General features: G+C 50.1%; 1 protein-coding gene across 1 annotated transcript in view; it reads right to left on the reverse strand.

Moving 5' to 3' along the window:
- The window catches only part of LOC138246620 (phospholipase A2 inhibitor and Ly6/PLAUR domain-containing protein-like), a 137,793-nt gene that overhangs the window by 40,091 nt on the left and 80,718 nt on the right, over positions 1-16,984 (reverse strand). The window contains exon 2 of the mRNA XM_069201329.1: positions 2,280-2,399. Coding sequence (XP_069057430.1) covers positions 2,280-2,399 — 120 coding nt within the window. The remainder of the gene's footprint in view (positions 1-2,279; positions 2,400-16,984) is intronic.

The following is a 16,984-nucleotide window of genomic DNA, read 5'->3' on the forward strand; positions in this document are numbered from 1 at the left end:
ATCTGACAGAGACAGGAAGAGAGCGCAGGCGGGGCATCAGAGGATGGGAGGAAGATGCAAGCATCTGACAGAGAGATGAAGAGAGCGCAGGCAGTGTCAAAGGATGGGAGGAAGGCGCAGGCATCTGAGAGAGACAGTAAGGGAGCACAGGCAGGGTGTAAGAGGACGGGAGGAAGGCGCAGGGATCTGACAGAGACAGGAAGAGAGCGCAGGCAGGGCGTCAGAGGAGGGGAGGAAGGCACAGGCATCTGACAGAGACAGGAAGAGAGCGCAGGCAGGGCGTCAGAGGACGGGAGGAAGGCGCAGGCATCTGACAGAGACAGGAAGAGAGCGCAGGCAGGGCGTCAGAGGACGGGAGGAAGGCGCAGGGATCTGACAGAGACAGGAAGAGAGCGCAGGCAGGGCGTCAGAGGACGGGAGGAAGGCACAGGCATCTGACAGAGACAGGAAGAGAGCGCAGGGGGTGTCAGAGGATGGGAGGAAGGCGCAGGCATCTGACAGAGGCAGGAAGAGAGCGCAGGCAGGGTCAGAGGAGGGGAGGAAGGCACAGGCACCTGACAGAGACAGGAAGAGAGCGCAGGCAGGGTCAGAGGAGGGGAGGACGGCACAGGCATCTGAGAGAGACAGGAAGAGAGCACAGGCAGGGTGTCAGAGGACCGGAGGAAGGCGCAGGCATCTGACAGAGACAGGAAGAGAGCGCAGGCGGGGCATCAGAGTACGGGAGGAAGATGCAAGCATCTGACAGAGAGATGAAGAGAGCGCAGGCAGTGTCAGAGGACGGGAGGAAGGCGAAGGCATCTGACAGAGACAGGAAGAGAGCGCAGGCGGGGCATCAGAGGATGGGAGGAAGATGCAAGCATCTGACAGAGAGATGAAGAGAGCGCAGGCAGTGTCAGAGGACAGGAGGAAGGCGCAGGCATCTGAGAGAGACAGTAAGGGAGCACAGGCAGGGTGTAAGAGGACGGGAGGAAGGCGCAGGGATCTGACAGAGACAGGAAGAGAGCGCAGGCAGGGCGTCAGAGGAGGGGAGGAAGGCACAGGCATCTGACAGAGACAGGAAGAGAGCGCAGGCAGGGCGTCAGAGGACGGGAGGAAGGCGCAGGGATCTGACAGAGACAGGAAGAGAGCGCAGGCAGGGCGTCAGAGGACGGGAGGAAGGCACAGGCATCTGACAGAGACAGGAAGAGAGCGCAGGGGGTGTCAGAGGATGGGAGGAAGGCACAGGCATCTGACAGAGGCAGGAAGAGAGCGCAGGCAGGATCAGAGGAGGGGAGGAAGGCACAGGCACCTGACAGAGACAGGAAGAGAGCGCAGGCAGGGTCAGAGGAGGGGAGGAAGGCACAGGCATCTGAGAGAGACAGGAAGAGAGCACAGGCAGGGTGTCAGAGGACGAGAGGAAGGCGCAGGCATCTGACAGAGACAGGAAGAGAGCGCAGGCGGGGCATCAGAGGACGGGAGGAAGATGCAAGCATCTGACAGAGAGATGAAGAGAGCGCAGGCAGTGTCAGAGGACGGGAGGAAGGCACAGGCATCTGAGAGAGACAGTAAGGGAGCACAGGCAGGGTGTAAGAGGACGGGAGGAAGGCGCAGGGATCTGACAGAGACAGGAAGAGAGCGCAGGCAGGGCGTCAGAGGACGGGAGGAAGGCGCAGGCATCTGACAGAGACAGGAAGAGAGCGCAGGCAGGGCGTCAGAGGACGGGAGGAAGGCGCAGGGATCTGACAGAGATAGGAAGAGAGCGCAGGCAGGGCGTCAGAGGACGGGAGGAAGGCACAGGCATCTGACAGAGACAGGAAGAGAGCGCAGGGGGTGTCAGAGGATGGGAGGAAGGCGCAGGCATCTGACAGAGGCAGGAAGAGAGCGCAGGCAGGGTCAGAGGAGGGGAGGAAGGCACAGGCACCTGACAGAGACAGGAAGAGAGCGCAGGCAGGGTCAGAGGAGGGGAGGACGGCACAGGCATCTGACAGAGACAGGAAGAGAGCGCAGGCAGGGTCAGTGGAGGGGAGGACGGCACAGGCATCTGAGAGAGACAGGAAGAGAGCACAGGCAGGATGTCAGAGGACGGGAGGAAGGCGCAGGCATCTGACAGAGACAGGAAGAGAGCGCAGGCGGGGCATCAGAGGACGGGAGGAAGATGCAAGCATCTGACAGAGAGATGAAGAGAGCGCAGGCAGGGTTCCGGAGGAAGGGGCGCGAAAATGTTGCCCCCCCACCACAGCCGGAGAGCACGGATCTTCCTGCACTGAGACCCCCACCCCACGCCCCCCCCCAGTACTCACGCGTGACTGTCTCAGTCAGGGTAGCGATGCATCGGTCCTGGGCCGCGTCACAGGTACCCGGGGGTCCCGTGCAACTGTCTCCGTTTGAATTGGTGCAGGTGTCACACACCAGGGAGTGCCCTGCGGAACAGAGACCAGCGAGTGAGTTATTCACCGAGTGACTGAGTGAGTGAACACAGCAGGAGCAATGAGTGCATTTGTGAGTATTTGAGTAAATATATCGGTGAGTAAGCATGTTTCTTTTTGTGGTTATGTTCTTTTGTTTTTTGTTATCATCTTCCATCATGTGAATGATGCTACCTGAACATCACTCCCAGTCCTACTCTTCTCGTCAGGAGAAAAAAAAAACATATCTATAGTAACTTTTACCCCCTCTTCTAGGGGGAGACCTGCTTCTGATCCTTAGCATGGGCACCAGAGTCCTACCAGTGTAGCGCCTGGAAGAGTTAGACTAAGCCCTCTGTGTAGATACCGTTTCTGACTGCTTCCCTTTTGTCAGTTGTCACTTCTGGTCATGAAGAAATCTGCACCCCCCCCCCCCCCACCCGATTTTAATCCACCTTTGACAACATTATACACTTGGCTTGTGTGTTACAACGAGCTCCTTCTAGGTAGAATGAAAAAACACTTTAGAGTCGACAAAGTCCAAGTGCCCAACTGGGCCTAGGGCCAGTTTGCAACCTGATAGAGGGGATACTACTGACTCCTGGCAAGTACTTTCTGATTGGTTATTCTGTATTATCATAGAGACATTTTGCATTTTTTTCATTTCATGACATGAGCATTGGTCAGAAGCTAAATCTGCCTTTAGACAGACTTGTTTCTGAGGTACATTTGTCTAGGGAAAAAAAGTGTATGTACGAAAATAGTATTTTACTGAAAGGCTCCAAAGATGCTGTGCAAAGTCTACATTGACATAGAGGTGACGTGTTTCTAGGCAGAGGTAGGTTTGGAATCCAGCCTGCCTGGTATCACGTCTTGAGCCAAGCAGTGCGCCATTACACTAGGTAAATCAGTAGTTAGTAGCCCGTGGGTAGCCCCCCTGCTGCAGCCTGTTTCTGTGAGGCGCAAGGGAGGACCCTGTCACAGGTGACACTCCCTACCCCTTAGCAACAACAGCCTCACCTGCTGAGTTTGAATCTAGCAGCAACAAATCAGCCTTCCATCCTTCCGAGGTCGCTAAACTGAGTACACTCACACACCTGTTAATTACAATGTTTAGAATCGGGAGAATGTGTGCTTCAGCACCTTGGACAGAACCACCAGTACTGCTACTGAAGAACTGTCCGTGGGCAGACCTCAGCACCTTGGACAGATCCACGAGTACTGCTACTGAAAGAACTGCCCGTGGCAGACCTCAGCACCTTGGACAGATACACGAGTGCTGCCACAGAAAGAGCTGTCCACGGACAGGCTTCAGCACCTTGGACAGAACCCCAGGTTCTACTCCTCGTATAGTAAATATACGAGGAGTAGAACCTCGGAGTAGAATGACCTGTACGCAGGAACCACGGCCAAGCTCCAGAAAAGACTGCAACGCATACAGAACCCCTCTGCACGCCTCATCCTGGACATCCCACGCCACAGCCACATCACAGCCCACCTGAGACACCTGCACTGTCTCCCAGTCAACAAGAGAATCACGTTCAAGCTCCTCACCCATGCTCACAAAGCACTGCACAACGCCGGACCAGAATACCTCCACAGACGGCTCTCCCTCTACACCCCGACCCGACAGCTTTGCTCCGCTGACCTTGCCCTCGCCACCATTCCACGCATCTACAGAACGACCGCCGGTGGCAGATCGTTCTCCCACCTCGCCGCCAAGACATGGAACACTCTTCCTATCCACCTGCGACAGACACAGGACCTGCTAACCTTCAGGAGACACCTCAAGACATGGCTATTTGAGCAGTAGCAGCACCCCGCCCCCATCAGTGCCTTGTGCGCTCACGGGTGAGTAGTGTGCTTTACAAATGCTATGATTGATTGATTGATTGAATAGTGTGGGTGGCTGGACAAGCCGTGGGTTGGTTGCTAATTTGCAGGGATCTCATGCACCCCACCACCTCCTGCTGGGTTTCCACCTTGTTTGACAAGGATTCAAAAATGGAACAAAGAAGATGCTTTATCTCGACTGACACAGTTGGAGTTGAAGTGGGAGATTGGGAGCCACCAGTCTCTACCCAGGAATCATCAACCAGTCCCCCTGCCGTGCCCATCTCTGCTGAGAATATAGCCCAGGAATGCAGTCCCAAAGCAGAGATATTGAACCATATAAAGGCCACTGGAGCGCATGCCCAGAGTACATGGGGAAGGTGCTCATGGGGGATAGGACTGGGGCACAGGTAGAAGCTGCTCAAGGCAGCATGGAGGGTTCATGCAGAGACTGCTCACTGCAGCGTGGGACCAGGGGACATGCAAAGACTTCTCTCCGTGGCATGGGACCAGGAGACATGCAGAGACTGCTCACTGCAGCATGGGACCAGGGCACATGCAGAGACTGCTCACTGCAGCGTGTGGCCAGGGGACATGCAGAGACTGCTCACTGCAGCAATGGACCAGGGGACATGCAAACACTGCTCAAGGCAGCATGGGACCAGGGGACATGCAAAGACTGCTCACTGAAGCATGGGACCAGAGGACATGCAGAGACTGCTCACTGCAGCAATGGACCAGGGGACATGCAAAGACTGCTCACTGCAGCGTGGGACCAGGGGACATGCAGAGACTGCTCACTGTAGCATGGGACCAGGGGACATGCAGAGACTTCTCACTGCAGCATGGGACCAGAGGACATGATGAGACTACTCACTGCAGCAATGGACCAGAGGACATGCAGAGACTGCTCACTGCAGCAATGGACCAGGGGACATGCAGAGACTGCTCACTGCAGCATGGGACCAGGGGACATGCAGAGACTGCTCACTGCAGCATGGGACCATGGGACATGCAAGGACTGCAGCGTGGGACCAGGGGACATGCAAAGACTACTCACTGCAGCAATGGACCAGGGGACATGCAAAGACTGCTCACTGCAGCATGGGACCAGGGGACATGCAAAGACTGCTCACTGCAACGTGGGACCAGGGGACATGCAGAAACTGCTCAAGGCAGGATGGGACCAGGGGACATGAAGAATCTATTTACTGGAGCATGAGATCAGAGTACACAAAGAGATGATTCAGTGGAGCACGGGACCAGGATGCATGGAGAAATTGCTCTTGGGAGCATAGGATCAGGGTACATGCATAAAATCCTCACAGGAACATGGAACCAGAGCACATAGAAAAACTGCTCAAGACAGCATAGGACCAGGCTACATGCAGAAACTTCTCAAGGCAGCATGGAACCAGGGTATGTGCAAAAACTGCTCACAGGAGCCTCTGATCAGGGCACATGAAGAAACTATGGACTGGAGCATGGGGCCAGAGTACATGGACAAACTATTTATAGAGCATGGGACGAGGATTCATGAAGACACTGTTCACCAGAGAATGGAGCCAGGATCCATGAAACAATTGCTCACTGGAGCATAGGCCCAGAGTACGTGCAGAAACTGCTCATGGGACCGGGGTAAGTGGTGAAACTGCTCAAGGAAGCATGGGAACAGCGTACATGGAGAAACTATTCACCGGAGCAGGTGACCAGGAGACATGGAGAAACTGCTCTCATGAGCACAGGACTAGACTATATGCAGAAACTGCTAAAGGCAGCATGGGACCAGGATAATACACTAGGTACTTGTATTAGTGACAATTGTTAATACTGGTGGTACACTTAATATTCATTGACACTCAGCCTTATACCTTTTTCAGCGGAGTAGAAATGTACTGACATCCAGCCTGAAAATGTATTTGACAGCAGCTAGAGGAGTCTCCTGAGCCACAGAGGTGCACTGCAGCATTTGGTCAATCATACATACCCACCAGAAAGGTGTTTGGAACACGGCTTCAATCTAGATTTCAGAGAATATGTGATCTTTAAACTCAGAGTTGCTGAGGAGAACACCACTAGGGAGCAGCTGGTGGCTTCTCGTGAGTTCTCATAAAAGAGGTTTTTCGCTAGCATTAATTCACTCCCCCATTTATTTTATCCCCTAGCTTCATCACCTCTTTGTGTCTGAGAAAACATACGAAAGAAAATACACCAGTGGAACAGATGTCACAGCAAAGGAAGTAATAGGAAATTGAAAAGCAGTGTGATAGACCTGGCAGCCTTAGGGTGGTCATCCCCCAACTTTTTGCCTACCTCCCTCGACTTTTCTGACACCGTTTTTGCTGGTTTTATGACTGCGCACTTTGCCACTGCTAACCAGGGCTAAAGTGCATATGCTCTCTCCCTTAAACATGGTAACATTGGTTCATTTCCAATTGGCAAATTTGATTTACTTGTAAGTCCCTAGTACAGTGCACTAAATGTGCCCAGGGCCTGTAAATTAAATGCTACTAGTGGGCCTGCAGCCCTGATTGTGCCACCCATATAAGAAGCCCCTTCACCTTGTCAGGCCTGCCATTGCAAGGCCTGTGTGTGCAGTTTCACTGCCACTTCGAATTGGCATCTTAAAGTACTCTCCAAGCCTTAAACTCCCCTTTTGCTACATAAGTCACCCTAAGGTATGCCCTAGGTAACCCATAGGATAGGGTGCTATGCAGGTAAAAAGCAGGACATGTACCTTTGTGTTTTAAATGTCCTGGTAGTGGAAAACTCCTAAATTCGTTCTTACACTGCTGTGAGGCCTGCTCCTTTCATAGGCTAACATTAGGGCTACTCTCATATACTGTTTGAGTGGTCGATTCTGATCAGAAAGGAGTAGACAGGACATATTTAGTATGGACAGAATGGTAATACAAAATCCTGCTGAGTGGTAAGGTTGAATTTTATATTACTATCCTTCTGTGCCTTACAGCCTGTATCCAATCCATGTCTGGGCTGGGCTGGTTGATATTTCCCTTGTGCATTTCACCTAGACAACCACAAACACAGGATGCTCAGTCACACCTCCACACATCTGCATCCTGAATGGGTCTTCCTGGGCTAGGAGGGTGGAGGGCCTGACACTTTTCAAATGACAGTGGCCTACCGTCACACAATGTACTGCCAAACCCCCTACTGGGACCCTGGCAGACAGGATTGTACTGAAAGGGGACCTTCTGCACTTCAAAACCACTCTTTGAAGTCTTCCCCACTTTAAAGGCACTTTTGGGTATATAAACTGGGTCCCTCACTCTACCAACTTAGACACTTTTGGACCTGAACCTGCATCCTGTCAAGGGGAACTGGCTGGCTGCCCAAAGGACTCATCTGGACTGCTTTGCTGTGAAAGACTGCTGCCCTGCTGTTTCCCTGCTGCCCTGCTGCCCTCTGACTTTGCTGAGAAGTGCTCTCCAAGGGCTTGGATTGAGCTTGCCTCCTGTTTTCTGAAGTCTCAGCGCCAAAAAGACTTAGGCCCTCATTCCAACCCTGGCGGTTTCAAACCGCCAGGGCGGAGGGCAGCGGAAGCACCGCCAACAGGCTGGCGGTGCTTCCAGGGCTATTCTGACCGTGGCGGTAAAGCCGCGGTCAGAAAAGGGGAACCGGCGGTTTCCCGCCGGTTTACCCCTGGCCCAGGGAATCCTCCGCCGCCATGGGGATTCCGACCCCCTTCCCGCCAGCCTGTTCCTGGCGGTTTTTACCGCCAGGAACAGGATGGCGGGAACGGGTGTCGTGGGGCCCCTGGGGGCCCCTGCACTGCCCATGCCACTGGCATGGGCAGTGCAGGGGCCCCCTAACAGGGCCCCACCATGATTTTCACTGTCTGCTATGCAGACAGTGAAAATCGCGACAGGTGCTACTGCACCCGTCGCACCCCTGCAACTCCGCCGGCTCCATTCGGAGCCGGCTTCCTCGTTGCAGGGTCTTTCCCGCTGGACCGGCAGGCGGCCTTTTGGCGGTCGCCCGCCGGCCCAGCGGGGAAAGCCAGAATGGCCGCCGCGGTCTTTTGACCGCGGTGCGGTCATTTGGCGGTGACCGCATGGCGGGCGGCGATCGCCGCCCGCCGCGGTCAGAATGACCGCCTTAATCTCTTCAAGGGACTCCTTGTGCGCTGAAAATCGATGCACAGCCTGCCGGAAACGATGCACAGCTTTGCCTGCAACGAGAAAACCACTGCACAGCCAAATGGTAATGGCGCAGCCTGACTTCCAAGTGAAGAAACGATACAGTGCCTACCTTGCGGCCAGAAATTTGACACACCGCCCTACCGGATTGATGCACAGCTGAATCTGAACAGCGCAGCCTGACTTCCCGAGTGAAGGATTGATGCAGCGCCTGCCGTGCATCAGAAAATTTGACGCATTACCTACCAGATCGACGCAACGCCTGTGACTTCATCCCGCATGCCCAGAATTGCTCTGAATCGTCCCTGAGCAACAAATAGAAACCCGCATCACAGTGAGGAACCAGGCCGTCGCGCCGGAAATCGACGCAAGCCCCTTGTAGCGTGGAAAGAAACAATGCATTGTCTGTGCCACTCCGGAAAATCCAACGCACACCTTATTTTTCCATGCATCTCCTCCTCTGTGGTCTACGTGCGTGTAATTTTTTATGCAAACCAGGAACTTTGTGCTAACAAGAGACCATTGTTCATTTCTAAGACTTAAGACTCTTTTTAATCTTGCAAAAGTGATATTTCGAATTGTGCTTATTGAATCTTTAATGTTGTGACCTTAATTTAATCAGATAAATATCTTATATTTTTCTAAACCTGTGTGGTGTATTTTTGTGGTGTTTTCACTGTGTTACTGTGTGATTTATTGCACAAATACTTAACACCTTGCCTTCTAAGTTAAGCCTGACTGCTCAGTGCCAAGCTACCAGGGGGTGGGCACAGGATAATCCTGACTAGGATTGTGGTCCATATTTGGACAAGGGTGTATACCTCTGCCAACTAGAGACCCCATTTCTAACACAGTGTGAAGCCTTTTCTCCCTAGAGGGTACTAGTCCAGTAGACTAGGAAATGAACTATACTTGTTACAAGATTCTTTTCACTGATCTCCTTTGAGTAGTAATATAGATGAACCCTAAAATTTGTGGCTTCTGTTCCCTCTTTTCCTATTTTTTGTAGAGAAAGTTCCAGCTGGAGGCTCCTTGCAAAACTGCCCTTTGAGGATGCCTTAAACACTTTGCCCAGGCGCATTCTAAACTAACTTTGACATCACCACAGCGAGTGTAGCGTATGTTTTGTTTAGAAAGCCTGTTAGTGGTCTAGCACTGAGCTACAACAGGTGGAAGAGTTTAATACTTGAGATCACTCTTCTGTAGCAAGGATGGTTGGTCCTTCCATTCAGGAGAGCTACTAAATTCTATTAAATACAGCAATTATCTTCGTATTCGCTTACAACTTTAAATCTGGCACATCTGCATCATAATGTTGTGTGTTAGGCTGCTCCAATTTCACTTCTTAAAGATCCCTCACAATAAATCTGCTGTAATCAACTCCATCTGAGAAGGGAGTTTGGGGTCAAATACCTCGCTGTGCTCCCATCTCATGGGTTCACCTATTGTCCAGTTACCCCAAAAAACAGAAAGTGAGAGGACCAGGAAATTGTCACACAACCTTCCTACCAATATAATATCTCACAAAAGGTGTGACAGCAGACATGCTCAATGTATCATCTGTTTCAGAGGATATTGAAAAGGACACCTAATCCACATGCTTGTGGCATGCTTGATCATTGGACTCATCCTTTTGAGGGAGTTCAGTATAAGAATGAAGTAGATATTTGTAGGGATCCAGATGAAGTAATAATACCTCAGGGTAAATCCAAAAGTTAGGTGTCCATTTTATTTTTGGGTACCCTGGGTATAGTTAAAAAAGAAACTATGGAATATCTTTTTCGAAATTGATGTTCAGCACATCTACTGTCTGTTGTCAACATTTTCCGGGTGTTCACAGTGCCCGAATGGGTCAGTGGCCTTTGTCAGGGCTGGGTTGTGCCCTAACTAGAAGGCATCCACCTTCATGTATGTATCTAGAAAGGAGGCATAAGGTTCTCATAAATGTGTTGAAGGTGCGTTGATTAAGCCTGGTTTTGGTTAGAATTCACTTCCTGGTCATGAAGAAGAGGGCAGTACCTAGTAGTCAACCATTCATCTGGGAGGAGTGCCAGTACCTTCACTTATTTGATCACTTGTTTAGCCCTCATTCTGTTGGTGACTTACAAGTTACACAGGGGCAACCTTTGCTATCAGCAGGGCAGGCAGAGGGAAGCAGCAGGAAAACCTACAAGCATCATAAGCCGAAGAGAAGAAACGGCAGGCGTTCGGATGGGTGAAAGAGCTCTCCAAAAGATAGCGGTAGCAGGTCACCTCAAGGCTTAGAACTTCTTCGTCTCACCTTGTACGTGTAACCCACACTATGGGAACCTCTCTCAGGACAGACATGGATCCAGGGCTGGGTTGTGCCCTAACTAGAAGGCATCCACCTTCATCTATGTATCTAGATTGGAGGCATAAGGTTCTCATAAATGTGTTGAAGGTGTGTTGATTAAGCCTAGTTTTGGTTAGAATTCACTTCCTGGTCATGATGAAGAGGACAGTACCTAGTAGTCAACCATTCATCAAGGGAAGAGTGCCAGTACATTTGCCTATTTAATCACTTGTTTAGCCCTCATTCTGCTGGTGACCTCCAAGTTACACAGGGGCAACCTTTGCTATCAGCAGGGCAGGCAGAGGGAAGCAGCAGGAAAACCTACAAGCATCATAAGCCAAAGAGAAGAAACTGCAGGCGTTCGGATGGGTGAAAGAGCACTCCAAAAGGTAGCGGTAGCAGGTCACCTGGAGACTCAGAACTTCTTCATCGCACCTTGCAGGTGTAACCCACACTATGGGAACCTCTCTTAGGACAGACATGGATCGAGGGAAGACAGGTTGATCTCCCTCACAATCGGATTCATCCTGGGTCAGGCTGGGCAGCAGAAGTCTACAGTGCAAAAGTCTTCTTGCCTTGCCTCAGCTGGGAGTCCCAGTCATTCATTCAGTTGAATTCAGGCAGGTTCTCAACTCACAAGGAAGTTACCTCCTTCTCAGTAGCAGGTTTTTATTCCTTAGACCTAATGTCTGAAACTGACTCTTAGAGGGAGGTAGTCAAGTTTCCTTACCTCCTCCATCTTTTTCTCTCCACCGGTTCATAGAACCAGATGAGCTCCTTTCCTGGCTCACAGGGCCAGGGCTGATGTTGTTGAACACTGTGAAAAATACCAGTTTCTTCTCCAACCAGGAAAGCAACATGGAATTAGAGGTCCTTTTAGGAAGGGATTTGAAGGTTCCTTGAAGTACATCACCTAAAGTTACATTAACCAGGGAGCCAATAGGCAATCTGTGTTACTCTCAAAGCCCAACAGGGGAGGGATGACCTCCAAGTCGCCGCCCAGAAGGATGAGCAACAATAAAGTGGGGCATCTGCTAAAAGAAGTGACATGATCTTTCTCTCAGGCTCTTGGATCTGTTGCCAACTGTTGCTTGCATGTCACTCAGTCCCTGGGGTTCAAGAGGTAGGCAGTCCTGGGCACCCTCTGTCCTTGCGTGCAGTAGGCCGCTTGGGTGCCAGTCCATTAAGAAGCTGGCAAGGAGTCCGCCATAGCCCACCCTCAAAGTGCAGCCTTTCCTCCTGCTGTCCCAGCTGGGAAGGGATTCAGACCTCCAAAGTACCAGTACTGTGGAAGGTCAATATACATATCCTCCAGGCCAAGATGAGCCCCTCAGCTTCTGAACTAGGGGGGGCAATGGGCCTGGCATGTATTTGAGTCTAGGAACAGGTAGAGGAATTCAATTTCCAAACACCACTTTCAAGGATTCTCAAGAAGAGCCAGTTAAGGGCAAAGTTGGGTTTCTTGGCTGCCCTCTCAGCTGGTACTTTGGAAATTGAATCAAGAGAAACTACCTGGAGTGGGGGCTTTCGTGGCTTCTTCTGCCAAGCGCAACAGTGCAGGGAATGCTTGAAGGAAAAGGTCGCAAAAACAAATGGTGTCTTCTTGATGCCTGGAGGAAAAATGAGAACCTGGGTCACAAGACCAGGACATATGGAAATGGGGTGCTCAACAGAGAGAAACTTTATTCAAACACTCATCGTTGGAGAAAAGGATCACAGGCATGCTGACTTTATTTTATAGTGACAAAAGCAAACAAACTGAAATGATGACCGGTGAGCCCGGGACCTACGTCTGGGCATACCCAGTGCACTTATGGCGACAAAAGCAAACAAACACAAATGATGGCCGGAATGTAGAACCAATCAAACATTCACCCCCAGTCACAGATCTGTGAACCCGGGACCCACGTCTGGACATACCCGGCGCACTTATGGCGACAAAAGCAAACAAATACAAATGATGAACAAAATGCAGAACCAATCAAACATTCACCCCCAATCACAGATCTGCGTTTAATCTATCAATTATTTTGCCCACTTTATTTTATATGCACACGCACAAACACACACACACACACCACACACACACATATACATTCCAGTAACACTACATAAACACAAGCACATGAACACGTCCACACTTACCACATACATGCACATGCAGTCCCCATTTATGCACAGATGCACATATCCACAATTACAACACACACATCCTACTCACATGCTCAGGCACGCACTCACTACACACACATACAGACGTCTATCTATTCTAAAGCAACACCCACCTGGATGCTGAGGTAAGTTGTACACGAGGTAGTAAATGTTCATGCATTAAAGCAGTGGTTCCCAACCTTTTGATTTCTGTGGACCCCCACTTTAGCATTAATGGAACCCAGGGACCCCCACTGAAACATCATTGGAATCCGGGGAACCCCCCCGAGTCATTACTGGAAGCTGTGGACCTAATTTGTCAATATTTGTTAATATTTTTTATTTTCTAGGCTCTCGCGGACCCCCTGAGAAGGCTTCGCGGACCCCCAGGAGTCCCCGTACCACAGGTTGGGAACCACTGCATTAAAGCATTTCACACACTTTAAAATACATACATGTGTGTGGTCCATTACCCTTGGATACTTAGTCCTCAGAGACATGCTGTTTGTCCAATGTGGTTGGAGCAGGTCCCAGCTCTGCCCGAACTGCTGCATCGCTCTTGCTACTGTCTTCTTGCTTCCCCCCCTTTTTTGTGTACCTTCTCCTTGCTTTTCCCTCATTCTCACTGCTTTCTCCTTGCTTTTCCCTCTTTTTGTGGGCCTTCTCCTTGCTTTTCCCTCATTCTCACTGCTTTCTCCTTGCCTTTCTCTCTTTTTGTGGGCCTTCTCCTTGCTTTTCCCTCATTCTCACTGCCTTCTCCTTGCTTTTCCCTCATTCTCGCTGCCTTCTCCTTGCTTTTCCCTCATTCTCACTGCCTTCTCCTTGCTTTTCCCTCATTCGCACTGCTTTTTCCTTGCTTGTCCCCCGTATTGTGTGTGCCCACTCCTTGGCTTCTCCCTCATTCTCACTGCTTTGTCCTTGATTTCCCTCTGTTCTATGTGCTGCCTCCCCACGCAGCTCCCGGCCATCACCTCACTTCTGTAATACCAAAGGGCCCTCAGGACCTGGCTGTTAGAATGAGCCTCCGGGAACTGCAAGCGCCTGGATTCCCTGTCGGTTGAAAACCCACGGCTTAGAAATCCTGATTTACTGATAGTTCCACTGCACCAATGCTAGGTGGTCCAGGCCTAGTCCCAGGAAGTGTTCTATAGGCGCCCACACACAGTGCTGGAGGACAGAGTACGAGGTCGGTAGGCATCACTTCTAGAGGTACAAGACACTATCTGAAGAGGAATGACTTCAAGAGGTCTCCCATTGCTCGCCCTGTGCACCTTAAAACTAGTCCCTGGGTGGTCTCTGAATGAGGGACTACCGGGTGCAAGGGGTCGCAAAGAGGGGGGACAACAAGGGGAAAAGACACACATGAGCACTGGACTTCAGTCCTCCCAAAGGAATCCCTGGTGCCTTCTTTCGCCCCTGTCCCTGCTGTGCAGTTTCAAGGCACTCTGCCTTGCTCCCAAGGGTGGAGTCTGGTTCACTTTTTCCATCAGTCTGTGTTTTTTAGCATCTGGCTGGAGACAGCCTGAGCTGTCCCCTTCCAGACACGAATGACTTCAGTACAGTTTCGGGCCTTGTATAGCAAGGATGAATACATTAAGATTGACTTCCATTGTGTGAGCGGTGATATGCTCAGGTTATTTTCCGACGCGCAATTTCACGTGCATGGTATTCTGGTGCCCTCATGTGTCTACTGCTGGTATTACAGGCATTCTTGCGAAACCCAACTGTATGCCAACGCTAGTTTAATGCTTATTTGGTGGAAGTGCCAACATCACAAGGTGACACAAACCCAACCAACTGCCTGCTTTACACACAGGGCGACCAGGCGTCCCGGAATTTCCAGGACAGTCCCGTTTACCTGCTGTCCTGACATATTTCAATACATTTAGCTCGTGTCCCGGTTTTCAGAGAGGGCCCACTCACAACAGTGGGTGGCTGCTTTTGTGTTGCAACGCAACAGTGGTTAACAACTGTCATCTGAAAGCAAGTTAATGTGCAGGTAAGGTACTGGGATTAAAAATGTGCATTTTCTTTCCTTGGTACCTCGTTGTCTGTGCTCCTGAATGAGCTTTCTGTGCCCCTCGGATGATGTAAAATTGTGCCCCTTCTTCTATGTTTGCGAACTGTTGCATTAAAAATTTGGGGCCAGATGTAGAAAGCGTTTTGCAAGGTGCAAAACATCGCGATGCTCATACCCATTTTGCGAGTCGGTAACCTGGTTACCGACTCGCAAAATGGGAATGCGACTCGCAAATCGGAAGGGGTGTTCCCCTTCCTATTTGCAATTCGCAGCGCAATGTAGAATTGCTTTGTGACCGCGAACGCTTCCCCTTTGTGAATGGCTCTGAAAAAATTAAACAAAAACGTTTCCTTTTTTCGTGTGTATTGCAACTCGTTTTCCTTTAAGGAAAACGGGCTGCAATACCAAAAAAAACAACTGCTTTATTAACAAGCAGTCTTCTGTTTCCAGCAGGCCACCATCACTGTGAGTGCTGCGAATCAGAAGGGGGTCGCAAATTGTGACCCCTCTCATTCATATTAATGAGGTGGGTCTTTGCGACCCCCTTCCGATTTGCAGATGGTGTCAGGGACACCATCCAGCATCTGGGTTTGTGATTCGCAATTTGCGAGTCGCAAACCCATTTTTTTGTATATCTAGCCCCTGGTCACCCTATCAACACCACTTCAAATTAGGGAGGCTCTGGGGAAGTTGGTGGGCCGGAGCAGTTTTCTACCACCATCAAACCCACTTTTACAAAGTAAAGGGGGTGGCCGGCTCTTTCCAGGGCTAGTGCACACCTCCTCGACACATTAGGAAGAGGGGTGAGGGGTAGGATGCTGAAAGGCTAGTGGTGGTGAGAGGGAACTGTGTATCTAGGGTACAACTTAGCCATGCCCCTGCCCCAAAAAGTACAATGGGAAATGCTGATTCAGCACCATCATTGGATGAGCCGGCCAGCGATTATTGATGTTTCTGTTAATTAAAGGCAGATGTTGCTCAGACACTTAAGCCGGTCTAGCGCCTCCTTGCAGCACATTAGCTTCATTTTCGGACGCTGATGTGGCTGACTGGGGGCAAAAATCGTCATTCCATTTTTACAAAGTGTTGCAATGTTTGCATTGCGTCACGTAGTTGCCCCTAGCGCCATTTTATGCCAGCACCAGGCATAATGTATGCAAGAAGGGCGTTCAAGCATTAGGAGGCCCGCATAAATTGTGCAATGAATTCTACAAGCAGGCATTAACATGACGCACCATTGTAGTCATTGGGACTCCTTGCACTTTGATACACTAGCATCAACATTTTTGATGCTAGTGTAGCAAAGCGCCACAGTTGTGTCAATGTTTTTGATGCCATTGTCCTAACTATCACCATGGTGTGCCGCAGATACGGCACAACCATAGTGTCGCTAGTTGGCACTGAAAAGGTGGTGCATTAGAGCTGATGCGCCACTTTTTATAAATCTGGGGCAAGGGCTTTATTTAAAGTTTGGTGGACAGGAAACTGTCACAAACATGGTGGACACCCTGTTTGCTGTATTTCAGGTGTGTTAGGAACCACTGACCCCTGTGATACGCTGGACAGGATATCTGCCACTTTTTGACAGAGTACCCAGTCCGCCAAACTCTAAACAAAGGCACTGTCGGCCAGATGTGCAAAGCATTTTCTAGTCGCAGATGTCCCAGTTCGCAGAATCGGGCTGTTTGTGATGGAAAAATGTTTTTTCTAATGTACAAAAGGCAAAATGTAATTTGGTAAAATGTTTCTGAATCAAATTTAGCATTTGCAATTCAGTATTTGGAACGGATGTGCTTAGGACGTTCCTGCCAAATACTGAATCGGTATGATATGTATTACTATTTTGCGACCAAATTATGGTTGCAAAACAGTAATACTTCACCACCAGTTTAAATCTGGTTCTAACCCATTCAAAAAAGGTTTGAGAATGTAAATAATAATATCTTTTAAGATCAGACAGTGGTTCCATGGACCACTGCCTGCTCTTAAAAAATGAAAGTGCAAAGTTTCATTTTTTCTTTTCAAATGCGTCTCAATTTCCTTTAAGGAAAACATGCTGCATGTAAAAAAAGATTGCTTTATTAAAAAACTATCACAGACATGGTGGTCTGCTGACCCCAGC

The sequence above is a fragment of the Pleurodeles waltl genome, chromosome 7 (genome assembly GCF_031143425.1).
Source record: "Pleurodeles waltl isolate 20211129_DDA chromosome 7, aPleWal1.hap1.20221129, whole genome shotgun sequence".
Lineage (NCBI taxonomy): Eukaryota > Metazoa > Chordata > Amphibia > Caudata > Salamandridae > Pleurodeles > Pleurodeles waltl.